This window comes from Aphidius gifuensis, linkage group LG3, assembly GCF_014905175.1.
Source record: "Aphidius gifuensis isolate YNYX2018 linkage group LG3, ASM1490517v1, whole genome shotgun sequence".
Classification (NCBI taxonomy): Eukaryota; Metazoa; Arthropoda; class Insecta; order Hymenoptera; family Braconidae; genus Aphidius; species Aphidius gifuensis.
The window spans coordinates 20,313,842-20,339,090 of NC_057790.1; the positions used below are offsets into that span (position 1 = coordinate 20,313,842).

General features: G+C 26.9%; 5 protein-coding genes across 6 annotated transcripts; 3 read left to right on the top strand and 2 right to left on the bottom strand.

Moving 5' to 3' along the window:
- Positions 1-1,727: 1,727 nt before the first annotated feature.
- Positions 1,728-4,150, bottom strand: LOC122852657 (protein disulfide-isomerase A3-like). The gene is given in 5 exon segments (XM_044152577.1): positions 1,728-2,230; positions 2,233-2,448; positions 2,451-3,036; positions 3,302-3,533; positions 3,754-4,150. Coding segments are annotated over 5 exon segments (1,461 nt in total). The 5' UTR covers positions 3,897-4,150; the 3' UTR covers positions 1,728-1,946.
- A 1,298-nt stretch (positions 4,151-5,448) lies between these two features.
- On the bottom strand, positions 5,449-6,982 carry LOC122851023. The gene is made up of 4 exons (XM_044150071.1): positions 6,452-6,982; positions 5,949-6,151; positions 5,665-5,845; positions 5,449-5,591 (listed from the first exon to the last, which is right to left on the bottom strand). Exons 1-4 carry the CDS (start codon positions 6,840-6,842, stop codon positions 5,449-5,451), a joined length of 918 nt encoding a protein of 305 aa, XP_044006006.1. The 5' UTR covers positions 6,843-6,982.
- An 8,026-nt stretch (positions 6,983-15,008) lies between these two features.
- LOC122852652 (heat shock 70 kDa protein cognate 5-like) lies at positions 15,009-18,787 on the top strand. Its single transcript, XM_044152567.1, has 3 exons — positions 15,009-15,260; positions 15,880-17,140; positions 17,355-18,787. The coding sequence occupies exons 1-3, from the start codon at positions 15,177-15,179 to the stop codon at positions 18,068-18,070; spliced, it is 2,061 nt and encodes a 686-aa protein (XP_044008502.1). The 5' UTR covers positions 15,009-15,176; the 3' UTR covers positions 18,071-18,787.
- Positions 18,788-19,216: 429 nt separating this feature from the next.
- On the top strand, positions 19,217-22,049 carry LOC122852660 (ethanolamine kinase-like). Of its 2 annotated transcripts, none has more exons than XM_044152581.1 (6): positions 19,217-20,051; positions 20,430-20,567; positions 20,639-20,904; positions 21,026-21,252; positions 21,371-21,593; positions 21,676-22,049. In XM_044152581.1, exons 1-6 carry the CDS (start codon positions 19,926-19,928, stop codon positions 21,731-21,733), a joined length of 1,038 nt encoding a protein of 345 aa, XP_044008516.1. In that variant the 5' UTR covers positions 19,217-19,925; the 3' UTR covers positions 21,734-22,049. The 2 variants fall into 2 exon arrangements, with proteins under 2 accessions (XP_044008516.1, XP_044008517.1); XM_044152582.1 differs by having other exon boundaries at positions 19,946-20,051; positions 20,479-20,567.
- Positions 22,050-22,440: 391 nt separating this feature from the next.
- On the top strand, positions 22,441-25,183 carry LOC122852651 (heat shock 70 kDa protein cognate 5-like). Its single transcript, XM_044152566.1, has 3 exons — positions 22,441-22,699; positions 22,819-24,079; positions 24,286-25,183. The coding sequence occupies exons 1-3, from the start codon at positions 22,616-22,618 to the stop codon at positions 24,999-25,001; spliced, it is 2,061 nt and encodes a 686-aa protein (XP_044008501.1). The 5' UTR covers positions 22,441-22,615; the 3' UTR covers positions 25,002-25,183.
- The last annotated feature ends 66 nt before the right edge of the window (positions 25,184-25,249 follow it).

The window sequence follows — 25,249 nt, forward strand, 5'->3', positions numbered from 1 at the left end:
TTGACATCATTTCTTTTATTTTCAAATGTTATAGAAAAAATTATTATGAGGATGTTGTGTATCTTTATTTACTTTTACAATAAAAATGTTTTTTTTTTATTTTTATTTTTCTATTACATTATATGAGTTTTTTAAATTATTATTCAAAAAAATATTTAATTAACATGGCATTTGTTGATCTATATAAATTGATGAAAGTAATATTCTTATATTTTGAAAGATGATGTATTTTTTTTTTAAACAATGATAATTGATTTTTATTTTTTGTAAATTAAGTATTTATAAATTAATTAATCTTTTTTGGCTGCTTCTGCAGCTTTTTTTAGTTGTTTTTCTCTCATTCTCTCAGCATCACTGTTAAAATAAAAATATTATGTTTTGTTATTGTTACTATTTAAACAACAAAATGTTTATTTAATTTTATTTTATTACCGTTGTTTTCGTTGTTCTAAGGTTAAACCTTTATTGCTTTCTTGTTCAGATGCTGCTTTTTTACCTTCTTTTTTTGCATTTTTGGCACGTGCCAAATCTCTTTGATTTCCTCCTGTAAAAGTAAATGAAAAATAACATCAAACATTATTTAATTATATTTTCAATTTGAATAAAAGTGAAATTTACCACATTAAAATTACATTTCAACAAAATTATACCCCCCTTAAATATTATGAAATCTTACAAAACAAAATAAGCCACAGAAAAATAATTGTTTAAATAAAATTTCATATAAACATTTTAATAATATTTTTCTTATCAATTTATAGTCAATAATAAAAAAAAAAACTCATTTTTTTATCAGTTAAATAATAGATAAACTGTCAATTACAATTGTCAAACAAAAAAAAATTTGTTAGGTTAAAACTACAATTTTTTAAGACAAGCATAAACATTATTAATAATAATATTTAAAAGATAATTAATACTTTTTAATATAATATTAATAATAAGCTAAATTAATCAACTTTATATTATTTAAAATAATGTAAATAAATATTATTTTAAGTCATAAATGTTATCGTCAAATGATAACAACAATGAAAAAAAATGAGTATTTTTTTTATTTTTAATAATAATTAACTTACGTGTCATGTTATTTTAATATAATTAATTTACAAAAATTAAATATCAAATACTGGATATTTTAAAGGTTGATTTTTTTTTTTTGTTTTAATTATTATAAAAGCGAATTTAACACACGATCCGACGTGGTCTACAAACGACAAACTTGTAAGTTGTAATCTCTCTCTCTTTTTTTCTTCTATGACCTTTTTTGTGTGATGATTCGGCTGACAACAGCTGACAATCATTAGACACACACACAAACATGGCCTCAGCCAATGAAATTACAGAAAATGAAAAATAGAATTTTCCGTTGTTCATATTTTCAGCACCAGGTAGCACTTGAATCGCTTTAAACAATTTATAATTGTTATAAACAATTATAGATAAATAATTGATGAGCAAAAACATGTTTGACAATTGATTATTTATGTTATTTTGTTTTTTTTTTTTTTATTTAAATCAATTTTTCGTATAAACAAAATTCCTTAGCTTACAATATATACTTAATTAATGACAACCTGGAATAAAAGACTTTTCAAGTATTCACGGAAAATGTACAAGGATTCGTACAAACATTCATGATTTACTAAGTAATTTTTTTTTATTAATTATTTCACTACCGTTCATTCTATTTTTGAAAAAAAAAAAGATCTTAAAAAATAAAATTATTCTGATAAAAGTCTCATTGTTGTCGATGTATAATTGGAAGTTTTTGATTGAGATTAAAATTGATAATGTCATCATAAAATGACGTAGTTAATAAACCAAAAAAAACAGTTGATTTAGCTTTGACAAAAAAAAAAATCAAATAAAAAAAAACCTCCGCTTAGACATTAAAAATATTGCAAAAAAAAAAAAAAAAAGAACATGTTTTATAAAGAAATTATTTAAAGTTCTTCTTTGGCAACCTTGGCGTTACCCTTACGATCAAAGTTTTTAAGACCATCAGAAGAATGTTTGGCAATGTATTTAACAAAATCATCAAGTTCACGTCCACCTTCATATTTGACTGGTGATGATTTGGCATCTTTTGGAATCCAGTATAATGTTGGAAAACCACGTACTTCAAATTGTGCTGGTACATCATTTGCTGTTGCATCAAATTTAGCAATAACAACATTTTCATCAACTAATTTTTCACCCAATTCATCAAATATTGGTGCTAATTTTTACAATGACCACACCATGGTGCATAAAATTCAATAAGTACATCTTTATCTGAATTTGTAATAATGTCATCATAATTTTTAACAACAACTTTAACTGGTGCTGAATTGTCTTCTGGTATTGGCTCAGATTTAATAAATGGTTCTAATACATTACTATCAAAATCTTTCAAGAATTTTTCAAAGTTTTCAACATTAAATTCATCTTCTAACGTATTTTGATTTTTTCATCTCTAGCAAGAATAACTGGTTTATCATCTTTAGCAAATGTAACACCAAAGTCATTTAATTCATGTTGGAAATCATCCTTATTTGAGATTGCATAGTTGAATGATTTATAATTTTTACTTGCTTTTAAAATACGATTACGCCAGTAGTTTGTACCTTTTGGATTTTTAACATAATCAACACTGTAGTATGCAACAACAAGTGGATTTACAAATGATTGTGCATTATCACGTGTACGTATACCAGCAAGACCAAAGTAATTTTTAGTTACAAAATCAGATATATCAGCAATATTTGATTCACCATCATAGTGTAAAATTGATTCTTCAAATTTATTTTGTAATATTTTTGGTCTATATAAAACAATTTTATTTTTAAAACCATCTTTTTCAACAAGTGATTTTGCAATTGTATGAGCAAAACGTGCTTTTTCACGTAATTTTTTAGCAACTGAATGGAAAGCCTTGGCCAATGGTGAATCTTCTTTTTCAGTATAAAGAATATAACTAACTTCATTTGTTTCAAGGAAATTTTTATGGCATTCTTCACCTTTAAGTTCTTTTGATGCTGGTCCAACTTGACTCTAAAAATTAAAAAAATAAATTTTCATTTTTAAATAATCATACTAATTATGATGGCCTTATTTTATATTTTTTTAAAATTATCATTATCATAATTATTATCACAACTTTACGTATTTATAATTATCGAAAAATATAAAATTTATAAACGACAATTTTTATCAGTATTAATTGGCTTGATGATAAATAAAAATAACAAGTTGAAAATAAACTTGTTAACCTCGTTCTTATTTACAGTATAATTGTTAAATTAAAATATAAAATTACCTTCATGTATTTAACAATACCATCAGCTTCTCTTGGTCCATTGTAATCACTGACCATTTCACTCTTTGAGAAAATTTTCAATGTTGGATAACCAGAGACAGAATATTTACCGCAGGTGTCTTTACCACCTTCAGTACAATCAACTTTGGCAAGTGTTATTGGTGGATCATTTCTCTTCAATTCACCAGCAGCTTTAGCAAATTCTGGCTTCAAATGTTTGCAGTGACCACACCTGTCAAACATCAATATTATTTATAAATACATGTTATCAAAATTATAAATAAATAAATAAAAATATATCTAGTTTTAAATAATCATAAATTCAATTTAAATAATATGATGAATTAAAAAGAATAAAAACTTAATGCGTGGCATATTTGATCGAATCAACAATTTTATAATAATAAAAAAAAAAATGGAGTTAATAATAAAATTAATTTAAAAAATCTTACCATGGTGCATAAAACATAACGAGTGTATTGTCATATGTATCAAGTGTTGCTGTAAAATCAGAATCCGTAAGTTCAAGTACATCTTCTTCAGCAGCCCAAGCTCCAAGAGCCAGAGAAAATATGAATAAATACTTTGCTAACATGTTAAACGTATCACAATTCAGAACCGAATGATGATGATGATGCCGTTGCCGGTGTTTTATTATATGGATATGTTGAAGAGAGGAACAAACTTGTTGTCGGCTTTTAGCTGGAAACACGTCAATTTTTTTATTTCTCTCTCTCTTTTATCAACTGCATTAACAAATTTTGTATCCTTATTTAATGTATTTGACACGTTTTTTTTTTTTTTTCTATTTCTTACAATTGACAGCCAAAGGAGAGACGTGGCCACTTGGGGATCAGTTAGAAAATGGCTTTGTGCTGGCGATTTTTCATTGGTCAACGTACACTTGATATTCTAGTTATGTTCCAGTTACATTTAACAGAGAGAAGACTGAGAGGTCCCACGCCGATAGTTTTATAATTCACTAGTTTTTGCGCCATCTCCCGTTCTTTGTTCAATAGGTACTACGTAGCCAAATGTATATGGTAAAGTCACAGTAAAATGGTAATGCAGAGTCTTTAATTTCAATTTTTTCTTTTATTAAATTTATTAAATTTATTTTCTTTTATTTAGCATAAGTAACTCTTTTATGAATTTTTAAAAAAAAAATATTAATTTTGTGAGAGAAAATTTTCATATTGATTTTGATATTAGTCCATGGATAAAAAAAACGATTATAAGTCCTTTTATTAAATTTTATTTAGCATACCTATTTTATGAATTTTAAAAGTAAAAATATTAATTTTTTGAGAAAAAATATTCATATTTAATTTCGATATTAGTCCATGGAGAAAAAAAAACGATTATAAGTATATATTTAATCATTCATTCATATATTCTTTTGATGATCATCTTCTATAAAATAATAATACAACAAATTAAACTTGAGATTTTAAACCACACATATCAAGACTAAAATTATTACAAACATTGAAAATAGGCAAATAAATCAATTAGTAAACCAAGTGCTGATATTTATTATTTTTTTGACAATATTATCATGTATACATCACATATTGTATAAATTTTTTAATTTTTGGTTATTTTTCTTGTACACTTGAATCTTGTTGGATAATTTGGATTCTTGATTGTGAAGTCGAGTACGAGCAATAATTTTAATTTTCAATACGTACTGCATAAAATATATTCGATGTTGATAGCATGGTTTACTTTTGTCAAACCATTCTTTGACTAAATAGAATTCCTCTGATGTTTTTTTAATATTTTTAATTGATTTTATAGATTCTATTATTATTGTTTTTAATAATGGACAATAATGCCAAAATTTATTCCATATTTCATCGAATATTTTCAAAATAATGAAAAATTTTACAAGATTATCTTGAGGTCGAAAAAGATGTAATACATCTGGATCCTCTAGATCATGGTCAGCCGTGTACTCACGATAACGAAGGTAACCTTCAGAGTTTGTTGATTGATCTAAGGGTTTTTAACCAATCATTTCGACATTTCCCACAATTATATTTTTGAAGTCCTCGACGAACTATAAAGCCACAAAATATGTGATAGCTTGTTGAGCATACTCGTCAAGTTCTTCATATATATTCTCTTGTGACTCTTCGACATTTTCAACACTTTCTTTTGATTTTTGTTTCACCATACAGTGTATCAACATCTTCAAGTACTCCAACGTCATCATCTTCTTCTGAGTCGCTCTCTTCTTCATTCCACTCTTCACTCATTGAATCATTTTTATTATTAATTTTATGAGCTTCATTATAACTTGATGATGTTATTATGTTTTAAACTAATTTCATTGTTATCAGTATCAAGTAGAGATTTACATTCTTTTTCAGTTTTTCTAGTATTACAACCAGCACTCTTGTATGTAAAACCATTTGAAAGAATATGACCAGTCGAAATTCGAATACCTCGAGCAGTTGGATTTGCATTGTTTCCACCTCGTTGACGAAATTTTGAAAAAAGATGCTCAACATTATCTTGATTCAGCAGTCCAGTTGCAAGCTCAAAATCAACAAATTGCAATTTTAAATCATGATATAAATTGAGGTGAACTAATAGTCATTGGCAAGCCATCTAAAAAACCTGGATGACTCCCAAATGGTACTTTCCACTTTAATGTCCACTTTAAAAAATCTATGAGACAATTTTCAACTTGTGGATTTCGATCAGATATAACACGCTTCATATTGAGACGTTTTTCATCTTTATTTGTTAAGGTATTGAGAGCATCAATTGCATCATTACAACGTTCGATAAATCCTGCAGTTTCCATCCATGTTTTGGAGCTTATCAAAAGATTTGCATGACCTAAAAAAATAATAAACATCAATCGTGAAATAATTGTGAATACACTGCAGTTTTTCAAATTTTAATAGAACCATTATTATTTTATGTCGTAGTTATATTGAAATTTTTTTTGAAAAAAATTATTCGTTTTTTAAAATATAAATATTTAAAGTAAACATTTTTTAAATTTTACATATTCATTTTGACAATCATTTTTGTTCATATATTTGATTTTTTTGTAATCTCTACTCAAATAAAAATAAAACTATTAGAGTCTAATATAAATAAAAAAAAATTCAAAGAATAAATATATAAAATTACCTGCAGTTTTCATTGCTGCTGCGTATCTGCGACCAAACATTTGAAAAGTTCTTTTCACATTCATGGATTCAAAACTATTTGGTCGCAGATGCAATCTCTCGTCTATGTGAGATAATAAATGTGAGCCACCTTCAGTATTTCTATCCACTCGAAATGTTAAAATGAAATCATCATACAGTGCTATAATTTTTTTATCACAGGTTAATGGTTTTCGTGATCTTAAAAATGCTAAAAGCCTTTTAAATAAGTGTGGAACATCATAGCCTACATAATATTTAATACCATCATGAATAAAACTACCAATATTTACTGTTGTAAAGCTATCTTGTTGATTATTATTTTTTACTTTCACTTGAAGTAAATTAACTAAGCGTTGATTGTTAGTGCCCATATCACACGTTAAAAAACGACAATCTGCTCCAGCTTTTTTTAGTCTACTTAAGCATTCAAGTATAATTTTATATAAATCATCGCCACTTATGCTACTTTCAGTGAAAAAATAAGCAAGAGGTTGGTGCCATTTCTTATTTACATTAATACTATCAAGGCATAAAAATAAAACAGTTTGCTCGTATCTGTTCGTCCAAATTGTCCCTTATCAACAAGACCTTCAATCATATCAAATTTTTCAGAATATTGTTCAAATGATTTAATAACTGTTTCATCAAATTTAAGACAACAAATCCTGTTTTCTGGTGGATAACTTATCATTACTTGTTCCAATCTTTTAAATACTGAATCACAAAAGCCTGGAAGAATAGTAAATTCTTCTAGCCATCTCCTGATAGAGTTTTTACTAGGAAAATTAGCTCCATTTTGACGCAAACTTCCTAGAGCTGCTGGTGAATGATAATACAAGTTTTTTGCGACATCTCTCTCCATCCTTGAATATGGAGTGTTGGTTGTATGTAATTGCAACATAATAGTGGCTGCCACAGGATCTAAATTCATTTTATTAATTATATCACACGCTTCTTTTTTTAAATGTTTTTCAAGTCTTTTGGGATTTTTAAACCGTCGACTTTTAACTAGAAGCATTTTTTTATTTGATTTGTCAATTACTGATCGAAGCATTTTCATATCTTTTGATAAAATTGAATTTTCTTTTTCAAGAATTTTACAACGATTTTGTAAATTATTATATAAACTACAAGGTAATGTCACTAATTCAGCTCTAACATCATTTTGATTTTTGGTTGCCTGATTAATTGACAAATCTACCATTACTTCATCATCAACATGTTGTAACGTTCTTTTCTTTATATTTAAGCAAGCTGTCTCTGAGTCTGGATTATTCTTACTATTATTTTCTGATGAAAAATAATTTAATAATGGAATTGCATCACTTTTCAATCTATCTTTAAACTCAGATTTAAAAGCTGACGATGGAAAATGATCTGCACAAATTTTTAAATTGCAGATATACTTATCTGAATATTTTTTTAATTCCGGATTTCCTAGAACATATGAAAATAATACTCAAATTAGTTGAGGTGTATACATATATATGTATATTATTAAATTATTATTTTAAAGCTATCAAAATATAGATAAAATCTATAATTTTGTTTATATATATGTATATTTTAATTCGTTATTTTCAATAATATTTTAGTTTTAAATTTTTATTTTTTTTTCATTTTAAAAATGAATGTATGTATATAAAAATAATAGAAAAAGAGAAAGTAGGGTAAAAAAAACGTGTGAATCTTTTTTAGATTGCTTACTGCTTTTTCTTATAAAAAAAAATTATTTAAAAATGATAATTTTTAAAGGCGCCATGCAATTGTTTATCAAACATTTTTATTAACAATATAATATTATTATTATTTATAATAATCATAATAATAATAATAATTTACAATTTGTTAATAATTTATTCATAAAAAAAAAATTTAACAACAATTCAAATAAATAAATTGTTGCTAATAAATTTTATTGTTGCTTAAAATTCCCAGAACTCAAGCTACGAAGGATAGGACAAAGCGGAGACGGTGACCCCCATTAAAGATTCTCCCTCATCCAGGCAAGTTCTGTTTTAAATGGGCATTTTAAAAAATTTTACCCGATTTTGACGAAAAAATTATTTTAGGGGTATTTCGACCTCCGATTTCAATTAAAAATATTTAAAAATTTCTATCCTCCCGGGAAAGGGTGAAAATAATTAATTAAAATTAAAATAATCAATTTCGCGATTCCTGTTAGAATTAGAATGAAAAGTTTCAAGTAAAAGTTGTAGAGAATAATTTTTTAGGGGAGGTAGATTTCATAAGTTTTTTTTTTTTTAACCATCCCTTTTCGCGTAATTAATTTTTAAAGTTTTATATTTTTTTGATTAACGCGTTACCCCTCATGAACCCCCACTCAAAACTCTCCTGCGCAACCGCGATAGATATATAAAAAAAAGAGATAGTTTTATTTCGATCCGACGCTACCCGATTGTACCCGACTCGACGCACATACACACACGCAACTATTGTATTTACGCGCACTGTGATAGTATTAGTGATATACACTTTTAAATTCGATTTCAGGCAATTTTCTTATTTCTCGCGTTGTCGGCCCGGAATAACAACAAACAGGAATTGTTAATAAAAAAAAAAACTTAACAAATGGCTCCAATATTCAAAAATGCATCAATTTTGAAAATTTTTTTTTCATCGTGTTAATGATTTCATGCACTATCGTATGCTAATAAAAATACTATCATTTCTATTTTCTCATGACACGTAATTATTTTTAAGATGAAAGGGGTGGTTTTTTCGCGAAAATGCCCTAAGACGAAATTAATCTACTCTAATCAAAGAAAATTTTCCCGTTCTTATTTTATTTTTCCGTTGATTATTTGAAAAATTGTTCGCGATTTCTCCGGCAAAAATATTTTTTTTCTATTCTTTTCGCGACGCGTAATTGATTTTAAGATGAAAGGGGTGGTTTTTTCGCGAAAATGCCCTAAGACGAAATTAATCTACTATTATCGAAGAAAATTTTCCCGTTCTTATTTTATTTTTCCGTTGATTATTTAAAAAGTTATTCGCGATTTCTCCGGCAAAAATATTTTTTTTTTTTATTCTTTTCGTGACGCGTAATTATTTTTAGGGGAAAAGGGGTGGTGATTTCGCGAAAATGCTATATGTCGAAACTAATGTACATAAGTCAAAGAAAATTTTCGTGTTCTTATTTTATTTTTCCGTCAATTATTTAAAAAGTTATTTGATATTTCTCCGGCAAAAATATTTTTTTTTCTATCCTTTTCGCGACGTGTAATTATTTTTGAGAGAAAAGGGGTGGTTATTTCGCGAATAAAAAAATTATACGATATAGTAGAAAATGTGTAGATTATTATCAAATGAAAAAATTTTGGTGTCTTTCCTTATTAACAATAGAATAATAGATATTTACATAAACAAATAGAAGAAAAAAATTCGATTATCTAAAGAATTTTATTTGTTTATGCAAATATTAATTATTGATTAGGCAATACACAAAAATTTATTTACTTTATAATAATCTACATATTGTTTACTGTATATTACTATTTTTTTTATTGTAAATATCCCGCGATTAAATTGTTTAAATAATTCAACAACTAGAAAAAAGTGTATAAATTTGATAATTTTAAGTTGTTAAATTGTTTAAACAATTTAATCGCGGGATATTTACAATAAAAAAAATAGTAATATATAGTAAACAATATGTAGATTATTATAAAGTAAATAAATTTTTGTGTCTTTCCTTATTAACAATAGATATTTACATAAACAAATTAAAGAAAAAAACTCGATTATTTAAAGAATTTCATTTGTTTATGCAAATATTAAATTTTTATTAGGCCAGACACAAAAATTTATTTTTTAACAATTTTTTTTTCTCTTAAACAGCGTATAGCTGATTCATTGTCTACTTGAAAACTTATTTTTTTCTATTTGCTTTTTCGTGGCAAGTGATGCACACAGACGTGACACACACAAGCATATAGTGTAGCAATGTTCTATACTTGTTTGCTAGCAGGTTAATGTCTGTCTGTATATGCACAGACACACTCAAAAGCCAGTTTTCGAGGCAGAAGCGCAACAAAATTTTGTCTAACTGGACATAAAATTTGGCGTTACGAGATATGTTTGAATAATTATGAAAACGAAAAAAAAGGTTTATACGTGAGGATTTTTCAAAAATATTTGTTTTCCACTTACTGCTTGAAAGATTATTCGCTTTTGAATTTTTTTTTTTTTAATTTGAGTAATGAAATTATTTATTAACGTTATGAAAAAATATTAAATTTTAATACAATGATTATCCATAATAACTAGTTATACATGTGTAATTAGCTTACTGGAAAGAAGTTGAAAAAATGAATCATTTGATTTGACAATCAAGTCGGGTAAATGGTACATCATATGTATATTGACGTATTTGTATTTAAATAAGATAAACAAAGGTAGAGAGAAGAGGTAATTCAAGAGAAATTCAAGAGGAATCGCGAAGATATATTTTCACAAGGGCTGGCTAGAAATTAAACAAGAAATTCGAGTTAATAAAAATTAACCCTTGCGATACAACAAGTTACTTGTATGTTATTTATTTGTAATTTATCAAAATAATTTGATGTGAATATGCTCGTACAAGCAACACTATCTTGAAATTTTCATACTCAAGTGCAGTAAAGACAGAGACAGAAAAAGAGGAAGACAAAAAAACAAAGTTTGACCGAACGAATAAGAGGAGAAGCTTCAGAATTTCCCTTAAACCATTCACAATTGAGATGCTTCTTCGTGGTCCACTCAAGCCATATGCTTGGCCCCTGTTTTTGACAATGTGAATTTAAAAAATCACACTTAATAATTGAATATTTATAAAATTATCATTTATAATCGTCATTCTCAGAATTATTAATAACCATTATTGATTGCAACCATATATATTTAGACAATAGTAGGCAATATTGGAATGTATTATGATTTATGATTAATGATATACTAATCAGTGAATTAATTAATAGATAAATGTTAAATAAAACCAATATTTTCAAAAATTGTCAATTTATTTTATTTTATATTTTATCGTTATTATTATTTTCTTATGAAAGTGTTTAGAAAAAGCAATCGTAGTCTCTCTATTTCTTGTTCTTGGTGAGTCAAATTTGACACCCCGCAGTAAATAATAATAACTAAAATACAGAATAAAATAAACTAAAAATTTTTAACACTTAACATTGATAAAATTATTATTTATAATCGTAATTCTCAAAATGATCTAGGCAATGTTGAAATGTATTGCAGTAAATTGTATTTTATTACAAAAAAAAATTATTTTAATTAATAAATAATAATAATTTTTAACCAGCAAAATTAAAAACAAAAAAATTTTTAAATATATACACATACTTTATGTATATTACATATATATATACTCAAAATGATATGTATGCGCGCATTTTAGTTAATAAAATTTAATAGAAAAAAAAACATTTCAAAGTAATAGTCACAATTATTATTTTTTAATTATCGTGTCACAAAATCATTGGTTTATGTAAATAATTAATTCAACACTTACCACAATTTTCAATCCACTTTTTTTTCTTTGCAATAGATTTCTCTGATTTACCTCCGGGGAAACCAAAAAGATATATACCAGAAAAACAGTCATTTTTACAATTTGCATAACTACAACGACGATCTGTTGGTACGTATGATGACATAATGAACCTAGTCACAATAAAAATTATTATGTATATGTATTTTTCATTTTTAATTTATACTTACAATCTTTTCTGTTGTTTTAAATCGAAAATGACACCATATATAAAGCTGCCTGAACAACAAAGGCAAAGCCAACACTTAAGATAACGATGTGTTTTTGTTTTTACAAATCAACAAAAACAAACTAATAAAAAAAAACAAAAAAACGTTCCACGACTTCCACAAAATAAATATGTCAGTATGATTTTTATTTCATTAGTCAAAAAATTATTCCAATTATTTTTTATTGGTATTCAAAATTGGTGTTCGTAATAAAAATTGATTTTTAAATTATTACAAACATTTAAAATATTTATTTCTTTTTTAAGTTGATATATATGCCAATTGTTATTAACAAATAAAAACAATTATGTTAATAATTAATTAAGTTATTGAATTTTTTCACACACCATAAACAATTATTTAATGATAAAATAATCTATAACTTTTATCAACTTGCTGAGACACTGTTATATTGTTGTGTTAGATGAAAAAGGAAATAATAAAAATATCGAGCTTTCACAGATTGCATAAACATTTGCTAATTCAAATAATTTTTCATTATGTAATTTATTTATTAATTTGATGTTATCTAAATAATAATATGATATATTGTTTGATGTATCAGTGATTTAGCTGGTGGTTTGGCTAACACAATTTCCACCACAATGTAAAACCATGGAAAATAGAAATATACCACTATGACAATACGATATGGTCAAAATATGCCATCAATTTTTTTACTTTTTTAAAAAAATGAAAACCATTTTATCAAAAAAAAAAAAACAATTACACGTTAACGACTTGAAAAAAAATATATATTTACTAGATCGGTTTACAAATTAATACCAAGAGATCTTGATTGTCCAACAGCCCGATAACTTATGTTGAAAAATTAAAAAAAAAATAAGTGAGACATTGGCAGAAGAGTTTAGTCATAAAATTGACCTCCAAAAAAGCCGTTAGAAAAAGAACTAAAAACCATCTGTATCTGCAACATTTAATAGTTTTCATTTGTTGACAGTATAATTTTTCAATAGAAAAAAAAAAAAAAAAAAACAAACTGTGTACTAACAGCAGGGTACTCACAACCACAGTATACAAAATTATATAGAAAAAAGAGATAAGATATTTTGAAAATATTTTTATGAGCCTCTAAGCCGGAAAACCAATTTGCACGCCCTGACCCTCAGATTCCAATAGTTTCTCAATTCTATCTCTTTGAGAACTTTGTTTTTCCTTGAAAATATATTGGTCATCATTGAAAACATTTTAAAAAATCTACATGCAATTGGATCTTGAAGATTGAGACTTCAACGTTTGTTATTTTCTATGCTTGAGTAATTTTTTTTTTTATAGATACGTTAATCAAATTTTAATTGTCCACATACTCTTTTTTTAATATCACTTAATGTATTTTTTAAATTTCTTTGATTTTTAGCTTTGTCATTAATTTCATTGGACAGAATGCATTACCTTCACGTATTATTAATATCAGTTGATCACTATTCAATTGGAATAAAACGATGAGCCAGTACCTTGATACTGCAATTCGAGTGCGTTGATTTTTATGTCATGAGTATCTAATTAACTATTCATTTCAATTTTTTTTGTGTAAATAAATTACAAAACACTAGTTTTTTTGTTAATTCAATAATAATAATATTCCATCTATTTTTTACCAACGCATGAGGATAAATAAATAAAGTGAAATAAAAAGTATAACTTTATAGAATTTTACATCTACAATATTTTAGTTTTTCAATAACAAATACTTGTTTTTAAATAGTTTTTTTTTTTTTTTTTTGATACAAGGTTACCAATCATTTTATCTCAAGTAGAATAAAAATACAAAATTTCATTTCTTTTCATTTTATCTTTTCTTGTTATTTACCATATCCGTTCAAGTTGTCGATGATAAGAGCTAATTACGATTTTTCGATACGCGTTTTATCAATTATTTAAAAATTTTTCATATTGACTTTGTAATTTATTACCTTTTATTATCATCCACACACTTTTTACTTTATTTGTCATATTGATTTTAAAATTTTAAGTTATTTAAAATTATAAGATATATTTTTTATTTAAATTCGATAATGATGATAATGATGGGGTTTGAACTTGAACCGTGACATTGACTGCTTCTCTTTGTAGATGACTTATTATATACTTAGAGCCTCAAATACATTTATGAAACTAAGTCCACTGTAAAAAATACATCAGGATAAACATTGCTGGATTTTTCATATACACATTTACAAACATATTTAATGTTTAAAATCCAATAGAACACATATGGCTTAAAAATTATTAAAAATTAATATAAATAATTCAATAATACAATTTTATTTTATTTTTAGTGCCCTTGATAATAATATGAAATCCATGGACTAATATCAAAATCAATATGAAAATTTTCTCTCAAGAAATTAATATTTTTATTTTTAAAATTCATAAAAGAGTTATGCCAAATAAAATTTAATAAAAAAAAAAATGAAATTAAAGACTCTGCATTACCATTTTACTGTGACTTTACCATATACATTTGGCTACGTAGTACCAATTGAACAAGACACGTAAGATGGCGCAAAAACTAGTGAATTATAAAACTATCGGCGTGGGACCTCTCAGTCTTCTCTCTGTGATTGGTTTGTGTAGAAAATTCTAGATTATTCTCAATCATTCTTGTGGATCCTAGAAGCCATTTGCTTTCTGATGTAACCGCCAATGGAATTACGTGTCGTCGCGAAATCATTGGCTGTTAAAAGCTCGTCACTCGCTGATTGGATAAAAATGAGAGAACTCTAACGGGCATTTGTAGAATTACAAAAAGTAGCTGGGTTTCTTAACCCGTGATTTCGTCGGATTTTTCTTCATTGACGATTGCATCATTACACGTGAAGTTCGCACTTGGATTAAAAAAAAATTGTGAATTAATATTTTATAAATTGTTTGAAAAGTTATTAATTAATAAACTGATTAAGATGTTGGCTGCATCAAGATTATTGACACGCAATTGCGTTGAAATTTCTCAAGGAAAGAGATGTTTTAGTGCATTAGTTAAAAATGTAAGTTTATATTTTTATAACAACTGCGTTTTTTCTTGTTGCAATTTATTCATTTGTTAATTAATTATTTATTGGTATGTCATCATCTTCGTTTGCTCGAAAAAAAGTTTTATAAATTTATTTTATTGTAACTTTATGTACTTTAATGTAATTCTCTATTTAATCTGAGACTTATTTCTTCGAGAATAATCTTTCTGATATAGTAATTATCACCGGGGCGTCCATGGCCGGTGACCGGCATGCTAAATGTTGTTGACTTATTTTTTATTTGTCATTGATTCTGTTATAAACTGATACATTGACATTTACTGAATTTTACAATATAATTTTACATTATTTACTTTCTTTCTTAATTTACAATTGATAATCATTTTGTTGTTGATAAACCCTTTCTGCTACTCACGTGTTTTATGTTTAATAATTCTAAACAATTGTTAAATTTTTTTTTATTAATTATGTTCTCTAGATGATGATATATTAATTGAAATAATTTTAAAAATTATTTGATTTCTATATACATATATTGCTATCATGAAAAAACTTGTTACGTAACGATTAGAGAATGAATAAATTATTTTACATGATATAGATATTTAATTTTTATTATATTTATCAACAGGCCAACTCAACAGCATACTATGCACCCAACAACAACAACGAAGTTACTCAATACAGATATAAATCAGACAAAGTCAGTGGTAATGTTATAGGAATTGACTTGGGTACAACGTTCTCCTGTGTATCTGTTTGGGAAGGTGGTGCAGCTAAAGTTATTGAAAATTCCCAAGGCTCAAGAACAACACCATCATACGTTGCCTTTGCTGAAGATGGTACTCAACTTGTTGGTATTCCAGCAAAACGTCAAGCCATCACCAACCCACAAAACACATTTTATGCTACCAAAAGATTGATTGGACGTAAATTCAATGACCCAGAGATTCAAAAAGAAATTAAAACATTGTCATATAAAGTTGCTCCAGCATCAAATGGAGATGCCTGGGTTCAAGATAAATCTGGCAAATTACATTCCCCAAGTCAAATTGGAGCTGCTGTCTTGAGAAAAATGAAAGAAACTGCTGAATCATATTTACGTACACCAGTTAAAAATGCAGTCATCACGGTACCAGCTTATTTCAATGATTCTCAACGTCAAGCAACCAAAGATGCTGGTCAAATTGCTGGTTTAAATGTTCTCAGAGTTATCAATGAACCAACAGCAGCTGCTCTTGCTTATGGCATGGACAAAACAGAAGACAAAATCATTGCAGTCTATGACTTGGGTGGTGGTACCTTTGATATCTCAGTTTTAGAAATTCAAAAGGGTGTCTTTGAGGTCAAATCAACAAATGGTGATACATTCCTTGGTGGTGAAGACTTTGACAACACTCTTGTCAATTATTTGGCCAGTGAATTTAAAAAAGATCAAGGAATTGATGTTACCAAAGATCAACAAGCCATGCAACGTCTGAAAGAAGCCGCTGAAAAAGCAAAGATTGAATTGTCTGATGACTCACAGACTGACATCAACTTGCCATACTTGACAATGGATGCCAGTGGCCCAAAACATTTCAATCTCAAACTCACAAGAAGCAAGTTTGAAACACTTGTTGCTGATTTGATCAAGCGTACAATTCAACCTTGTCAAAAAGCTATCAGTGATGCTGAAGTCAGCAAGTCTGAAATTGGAGAAGTACTTCTTGTTGGTGGTATGACAAGAGTACCAAAAGTTCAACAAACTGTACAAGAAATCTTCGGTCGTCAACCATCCAGAGCTGTTAATCCTGATGAAGCTGTTGCCATTGGTGCTGCTGTACAAGGTGGTGTTCTTGCTGGTGATGTCACTGACGTTCTTCTTCTTGATGTTACTCCACTCTCACTTGGTAAGTAACTCAAGACAAATGTCTCAATTGAATAGTAAAAAATAATGTTTAGTTGCCAATGATGCTTTAGTTCTAATCTTCTCTCTGAGTTATGATGAATTAATTTACTGAGCAATTTAAATTATAATTTATTTAAAAAATATTTGAGCAATTTGATTTTTTGTTTGATTATGAATAAATAAATAAATTATTATTATTATTATTTAATTTACAGGTATTGAAACACTTGGTGGTGTATTTACAAAATTGATCACACGTAATACAACAATTCCAACAAAAAAGAGTCAAGTATTTTCAACAGCTGCTGATGGACAATCACAAGTTGAAATCAAAGTACACCAAGGAGAACGTGAAATGGCTGCTGACAATAAATTGTTAGGTCAATTTACATTGATTGGTATTCCACCAGCACCAAGAGGTGTACCACAAATTGAAGTCACATTTGATATTGATGCCAATGGTATTGTACACGTATCAGCTCGTGACAAGGGTACTGGCAAAGAACAACAAATATCAATTCAATCCAGTGGTGGTTTAAGCAAAGATGAAATTGAAAACATGGTAAGAAATGCTGAAAAGAATGCCAAAGAAGATAAAGTAAAGAAAGAACGTGTAGAGGCTGTTAACCAAGCTGAAAGTATTGTCCATGATACTGAAAGTAAAATTGAAGAATTTAGACCACAATTACCTGGTGAAGAGTGTGATAAATTAAATGGTCTTGTTAGTAAACTCAAAGAAACACTTGCCAACAAAGACAACGCAGATCCAGAAGAAATTAAAAAACAAACAAATGAATTACAACAAGCTAGTCTCAAGCTTTTCGAGATGGCATACAAAAAAATGGCTGCTGAACGTGAAAGCAACCAAGCTAACCAAGGCAACCAAGATCAACAACAACCAGAAGGTGAAAAGAAAGAAGAGAAGAATTAAAATCGACCAAGGCTTTATTAATTCTTCTCACTCAAACCTATATTAACTTCTAATTTCTATTATTTTTTTTGCTAATTTTATTTGGTTACTCATTACAATAATTACCTGAGTCAAGTCTTGTTAAATTAGAAGTTGTTAGGTTTCATCTTCTATCAACATCAGCAATATCAAATGTACTTGTTAGTTTTTAAATTCACTGACAAGTTAAAGTTCCAAATATTTTAATGTCACAAATTTTTAAATTGCAGTTTTAATTTTCAAAATATTGCATAATTAAATAATTCAACTTTTTATTTCCTTTCTCAACAAATCATTACTATCTACCAGCTGCAATTTAAATTTGAAGATATTATAAACAATCAATTTAATTGATGCTTTTTTTTTTATTTATTAAGACTGTATTTGGCAAAAAATATATTACCATGTTTTATTATTAAGAATGAATGTGTAAAGACAAAAAAAAAAAAAAATACTTTTAAAATTTGTACATTCTCCTGAATGACAAATAATGTATGATAATATCTGAATTAGATTAAGAACAAATTAATTAAAAACTACGTGTAGATTATATTAATAATAAAATATATTAATTAAGAAAACAAAAAAAAACAATTGCTATTAGATTATTTTTTTTTTTGTTCGTTTTTTATTATTGTATACAAAAGATTTTGAATCTTTTTATTTTGTGTTTCGTTGTTTAATAAAAAATTAAAATACATTTACCTTGTCTATATATTTTCCGAGAAAACCTATTACAATTAAATTTTAAAATTACTTAATTACAATACATAATTTACCTGCATTTAAAATCCTATTATAAAAAGGACGCATTTCATTCGTAATCTAATTGGTCAAAAATTTTTAACATTTAAAATGATTTAATCAATTTTAAATATTTAATTATCTATTTTATTTTTTAATGTTTTATTATTTAAATAATAATAAATATTTATTATGTATTTTTATTAACAATAACATTGTTTCAATTATTTTTCAATTAAAATTCTTTTAATGTTTTATATCTTTTGAAAAACCTAATAATTATCAAAGTCAATTTTCCTTTTTATAAATTCTCAAATTAAATTTAAAACCTGGTAGTTATTTCTGGTAATAAACATTCTCATCTAGCCTAGAGAAAAAAAAAAAAATTCATTCACTCTTGTACGCAATACGCATGTCCAGTATATGACACCACAACATTATTGTTTAATAATAATAAATTGTGTGTAAATTACTGTCTTCCTGCTTAGCTCATTATATTATTAAAACATAACAAAAAAATAACAAACACTATGATACAATAATTAAAAATCAAGTAAACATAAGTTAGTATTAAACATAAATAAATTGACAATCAATGTTATCACTTAAGTAATCCATTAATTTCATAATTTATTGTACATCAAGTGCAGTAATAATTCAACATTATTATTATCTTTATATTTTTTAATTTATTTATTCAAATTTACTTGGCATTGAATAAATTTGATGCAGCTTTGTGTGTTCTATTCATTGAATTCGACCTCGAATTAAATACTGGAGGGACATAATAAAGTAACGTTCAAAGTCCATTATCCACCAACTCTTAGTGTCTCAGTGTGTTTTATTTATTTTTTTATTTTTTATCAAACTGTGATTATATATACATTTTTTAATATTTATCAGTCACAATTGAACAGTCAGTCAGTGTGACACAAGGTGCTCCAACATCCAGTATTTCTAACTCCAAATAATTAATTTTTTCTCAATAAAAATATAAACAAACATTTAGTAAAATAAATAATTAATTTTTTAAAATATCATTTGTTTATTATTTTATTTATAAGCAAACGTTTATCATTTATTATTATTAAATATGGATAAATGTCATGATGATGTGTATCTTGATATAACAATTGATGAAAATAATATAATACCTGGTGCAACTGATGTTGTCAAAATATTAAGACCAACTTGGCCAATTGATAAACTACAATTCAAGGTAATTTTATAACAGGTGTTTATTTAAAAAAAAAAATAATTAAAATACATTTATTTATAAAACCTTGAATGTCATTTATATTAATCTAAATTTTATGAATTTTAATTCAACAATTTATATATTTTATGTTGTTAATTATGATGTCACGTTATTGCCACTTGACGACAGACATGTGACTTGATTATTTATTTTTATTATCATGAGTATTTGTTTATCGAATTTTTTATTTTTTCATTAATGTCAATTGATAAGATAAAATAAAAAAAAAAGTAACCTTACTGATCCTAATTAGAAAATTAATTGATAAATAAATTGATGTCTATTTGTTTAATAATAAAATAATAATAATTGTTGTTTTATTTAAATTTTTAATTATAGATATTTACAAATGGAATTACAAATAAACTTGTTGGTGTTTATTATCCAGGTCATTACAATGAAATGGTACTTGTCAGAGTTTATGGACATAAAACTGACATGTTGATTGACAGAAAAGCTGAGACAAGAAATATCAGGGTAATTAATTATAGCTTAATTAATAAGCATTATTATTGTTTATTTAATTTATTAATTATTTTATTTTGTAGATATTACATAAAGCTGGATATACTCACAGTTTGTATGCAACTTTTAACAATGGTCTTGCTTATGAATTTTTGGAGGGTGATGTATTGACATCAGCCACTGTTAGAGAACCAGAAATATATAATTTAGTTGCTAAAAGAATGGCACAAATGCATAAATTAGAACCAAATGATTCGGATATTATTAAAGAGCCAATGCTTTGGAAAAAAACTGAACAATTTATGGATTTAATGCCAAGAGAATTTGATGATCCTGTTAAACAAAAAAGGTTTATTTAATTATTTATTGTTTTAATATTTATTCAAGATTATTATCATAGAAAATTAACAGATAAAATTTTAATGTTAAATATGATAATGATAAGATTATAAATTAATTTGTATTTACAGATTTGAAAGGATGATTAAACCACATGATACACTTAAAAATGAGTATAAAAAAATGAAAGATAAATTAATTCAATTGAATAGTCCAGTTGTATTTTCACACAATGATTTATTACTTGCAAATATACTTTATAATAAAAAACAAAATACTGTTACATTCATTGATTTTGAATATACAGCATTTAATTATCAAGCATTTGATATTGCCAATCATTTTGCTGAATTTCCTGGTAATTTTTTTTCTTAAATTTGTTTGTTTTATATTGTAGAAATTGTTGTAAATTTCTATAAAAAATTATTTGAATATTTTTAATTCAATTTATAATTTTAGATTATATTATTTTTCAGGAGTTGATGATATTGATTATTCACTTTATCCTGATGAGAGTCTTCAACGATCATGGCTGAGAAAATATTTACAAAGTTATAATGAATCGAGTAGTGTATCAGAGGATGAAGTTACTAAACTTTATAAACATATTGAAAAATTTGTTTTAATGTCACATTTTTTGTGGGGATGTTGGTCACTTATACAGTATAAACATTCATCAATTGATTTTGATTTTTTAAAGTAAGTTGAACATTGTTAAATAATTTAATTGGATAATTGAAAAATTAATGTTGTTTTTTTATTTTATTTTTTTGTTGAATAGATTTGCTGCTGTTCGATTTGATGAATGTTTTAATAGAAGAAAAATTCTTGATGATTGACGATAATTTATTATAGCAATAAAATAATTAATTTGTTGATATAAAATAATAAATTATTCATACAATATTTTTATAGAAAGTATCAGTATTTCAATTTTAAATAAACAGGTTGCTTTTTTTTTTTTTTTCTTTCTTTTCTATTAGAAATGATTTTTATTATTTTCACTGGATGAAACTTTTTATTTAGAGTCATAATTTATAACAAAAATTGTATATTAATTTATTATGATCATTTTTAAGAAAGTTAGTCTACGTGAGATGTTTCATATCAAATTTGTATCCAATAGTTGACTAATAAAATATTGTTAATTATTTATATTTATATTTGAGAATTGTTTATTGTTTTTCCCTATTGTTATTATATTGAAAAAAATATATAAATAACTCTTTTAATTAATTCTTATTATTTCATTTAAAAATTAAGTTGATAATTTTCTGATAATATTTATAATTTTATTGAGTTCTAAATTGTTGATAATAATTAAGAAATTAAATTTTTGAATGTATAAACCTAGAGAGGTTTGTAAGTTCATGATTGGTTTGTGTTCAAATCCTAGAAAATTCTAGATTATTCTCAGTCATTCTTGTGGATCCAAGAAGCCATTTTGCTTTCTGATGTAACCAACCAATGAAATCACGTGTCGTTGCAAAAATACTCGTTGATTGGATATAAAATGAAAGAACTCTAACGGCCATTTGGAGAATTACAAAAAATAGATGGGTTTCTTAACATTTCTTAACGCGTGATTTCGTCAGATTTTTCTTGATTTCTTCATTGACGATTGCATCATTACACGTGAAGTCCGCACTTGGATTAAAAAAAATTGTGAATTAATATTTTATAAATTGTTTGAAAAGTTATTAATTAATTAACCAATTAAAATGTTGGCTGCATCAAGATTATTGACACGCAATTGCGTTGAAATTTCTCAAGGAAAGAGATGTTTTAGTGCATTAGTTAAAAATGTAAGTTGTTAATTTTTTATTATACCGACAATGCCTTTTTTTTTATTGGTTATGTGAGCGTTTAGATAAGAGATTAAATTCAGTATAATTAATATTCAATTTTTATTATTTATTAATAGGTAAATTCAACAGCATACTATGCACCTAACAACAACAACGAAGTTACTCAATACAGATATAAATCAGACAAAGTCAGTGGTAATGTTATAGGAATTGACTTGGGTACAACATTCTCCTGTGTATCTGTTTGGGAAGGTGGTGCAGCTAAAGTTATTGAAAATTCCCAAGGCTCAAGAACAACACCATCATACGTTGCCTTTGCTGAAGATGGTACTCAACTTGTTGGTATTCCAGCAAAACGTCAAGCCATCACCAACCCACAAAACACATTTTATGCTACCAAAAGATTGATTGGACGTAAATTCAATGATCCAGAGATTCAAAAGGAAATTAAAACATTGTCATATAAAGTTGCTCCAGCATCAAATGGAGATGCCTGGGTTCAAGATAAATCTGGCAAATTACATTCCCCAAGTCAAATTGGTGCTGCTGTATTAAGAAAAATGAAAGAAACTGCTGAAGCATATTTACGTACACCAGTTAAAAATGCAGTCATCACAGTACCAGCTTATTTCAATGATTCTCAACGTCAAGCAACCAAAGATGCTGGACAAATTGCTGGTTTGAATGTTCTCAGAGTTATCAATGAACCAACAGCAGCTGCTCTTGCTTATGGCATGGACAAAACAGAAGACAAAATCATTGCAGTCTATGACTTGGGTGGTGGTACCTTTGATATCTCAGTTTTAGAAATTCAAAAGGGTGTATTTGAGGTCAAATCAACAAATGGTGATACATTCCTTGGTGGTGAAGACTTTGACAATACTCTTGTCAATTATTTGGCCAGTGAATTTAAAAAGGATCAAGGAATTGATATCACTAAGGATCAACAAGCTATGCAACGTCTGAAAGAAGCTGCTGAAAAAGCAAAGATTGAATTGTCTGATGACTCACAGACTGACATCAACTTGCCATACTTGACCATGGATGCTACTGGCCCAAAACATTTTAATCTTAAACTTACAAGAAGCAAGTTTGAAGCACTTGTTGCTGATTTAATCAAACGTACAATTCAACCTTGCCAAAAAGCTATTAGCGATGCTGAAGTCAGCAAATCTGAAATTGGAGAAGTACTTCTTGTTGGTGGTATGACAAGAGTACCAAAAGTTCAACAAACTGTACAAGAGATCTTTGGTCGTCAACCATCCAAGGCTGTAAATCCTGATGAAGCTGTTGCCATTGGTGCTGCTGTACAAGGTGGTGTTCTTGCTGGTGATGTCACTGACGTTCTTCTTCTTGATGTTACTCCACTCTCACTTGGTAAGTTACTCAAGACAAATGTCTCAATTGAATAGTAAAAAATAACATTAATTTGCCAATGATGCTTTAGATCTAATCTTCTCTCTGAGTTATGATGAATTAATTTACTGAGCAATTTAAATTATACTTGAATTATATTTTCAAAAAATCTTTGCCTATTTAATTAGGAATAAATAAATTAATCATAATTATTATTTAAATTACAGGTATTGAAACACTTGGTGGTGTATTTACAAAATTGATCACACGTAACACAACAATTCCAACAAAAAAGAGCCAAGTCTTTTCAACTGCTGCTGATGGACAATCACAAGTTGAAATTAAAGTACATCAAGGAGAACGTGAAATGGCTGCTGACAATAAAATGTTGGGTCAATTTTCATTGATTGGTATTCCACCAGCACCAAGAGGTGTACCACAAATTGAAGTCACATTTGATATTGATGCCAATGGTATTGTACACGTATCAGCTCGTGACAAGGGTACTGGCAAAGAACAACAAATATCAATTCAATCCAGTGGTGGTTTAAGCAAAGATGAAATTGAAAACATGGTCAGAAATGCTGAAAAGAATGCCAAAGAAGACAAAATCAAGAGAGATCGTGTCGAAGCTCTTAACCAAGCTGAAAGTATTATCAATGATACTGAAAGTAAAATTGAAGAATTTAGATCACAATTACCTGGTGAAGAATGTGATAAATTAAATGGTCTTGTTAGCAAACTCAAAGAAACACTTGCCAACAAAGACAACGCAGACCCAGAAGAAATTAAAAAACAAACAAATGAATTACAACAAGCCAGTCTCAAGCTTTTCGAGATGGCATACAAAAAAATGGCTGCTGAACGTGAAAGCAACCAAGCTAACCAAGGCAACCAAGATCAACAACAACCAGAAGGTGAAAAGAAAGAAGAGAAGAATTAATAATTATCCAAGGCCTAGTTAATTTTTTTTTTTACCATTTAAAACTGATGTCAACATCTACAATCAGATAATTTTTTTTTTTTTTTTATATTTAAATTAAAAATATAAAATTGTACAACTTTTATAGTTGAACTCTTGTCATGTTGACGAGTCATACTGATGATTAACATATTACCTTACAACCATTAATATGATCTTTTGTATATTGTCATTTTCATCAATTGTAAAATATATATATTATATATCTC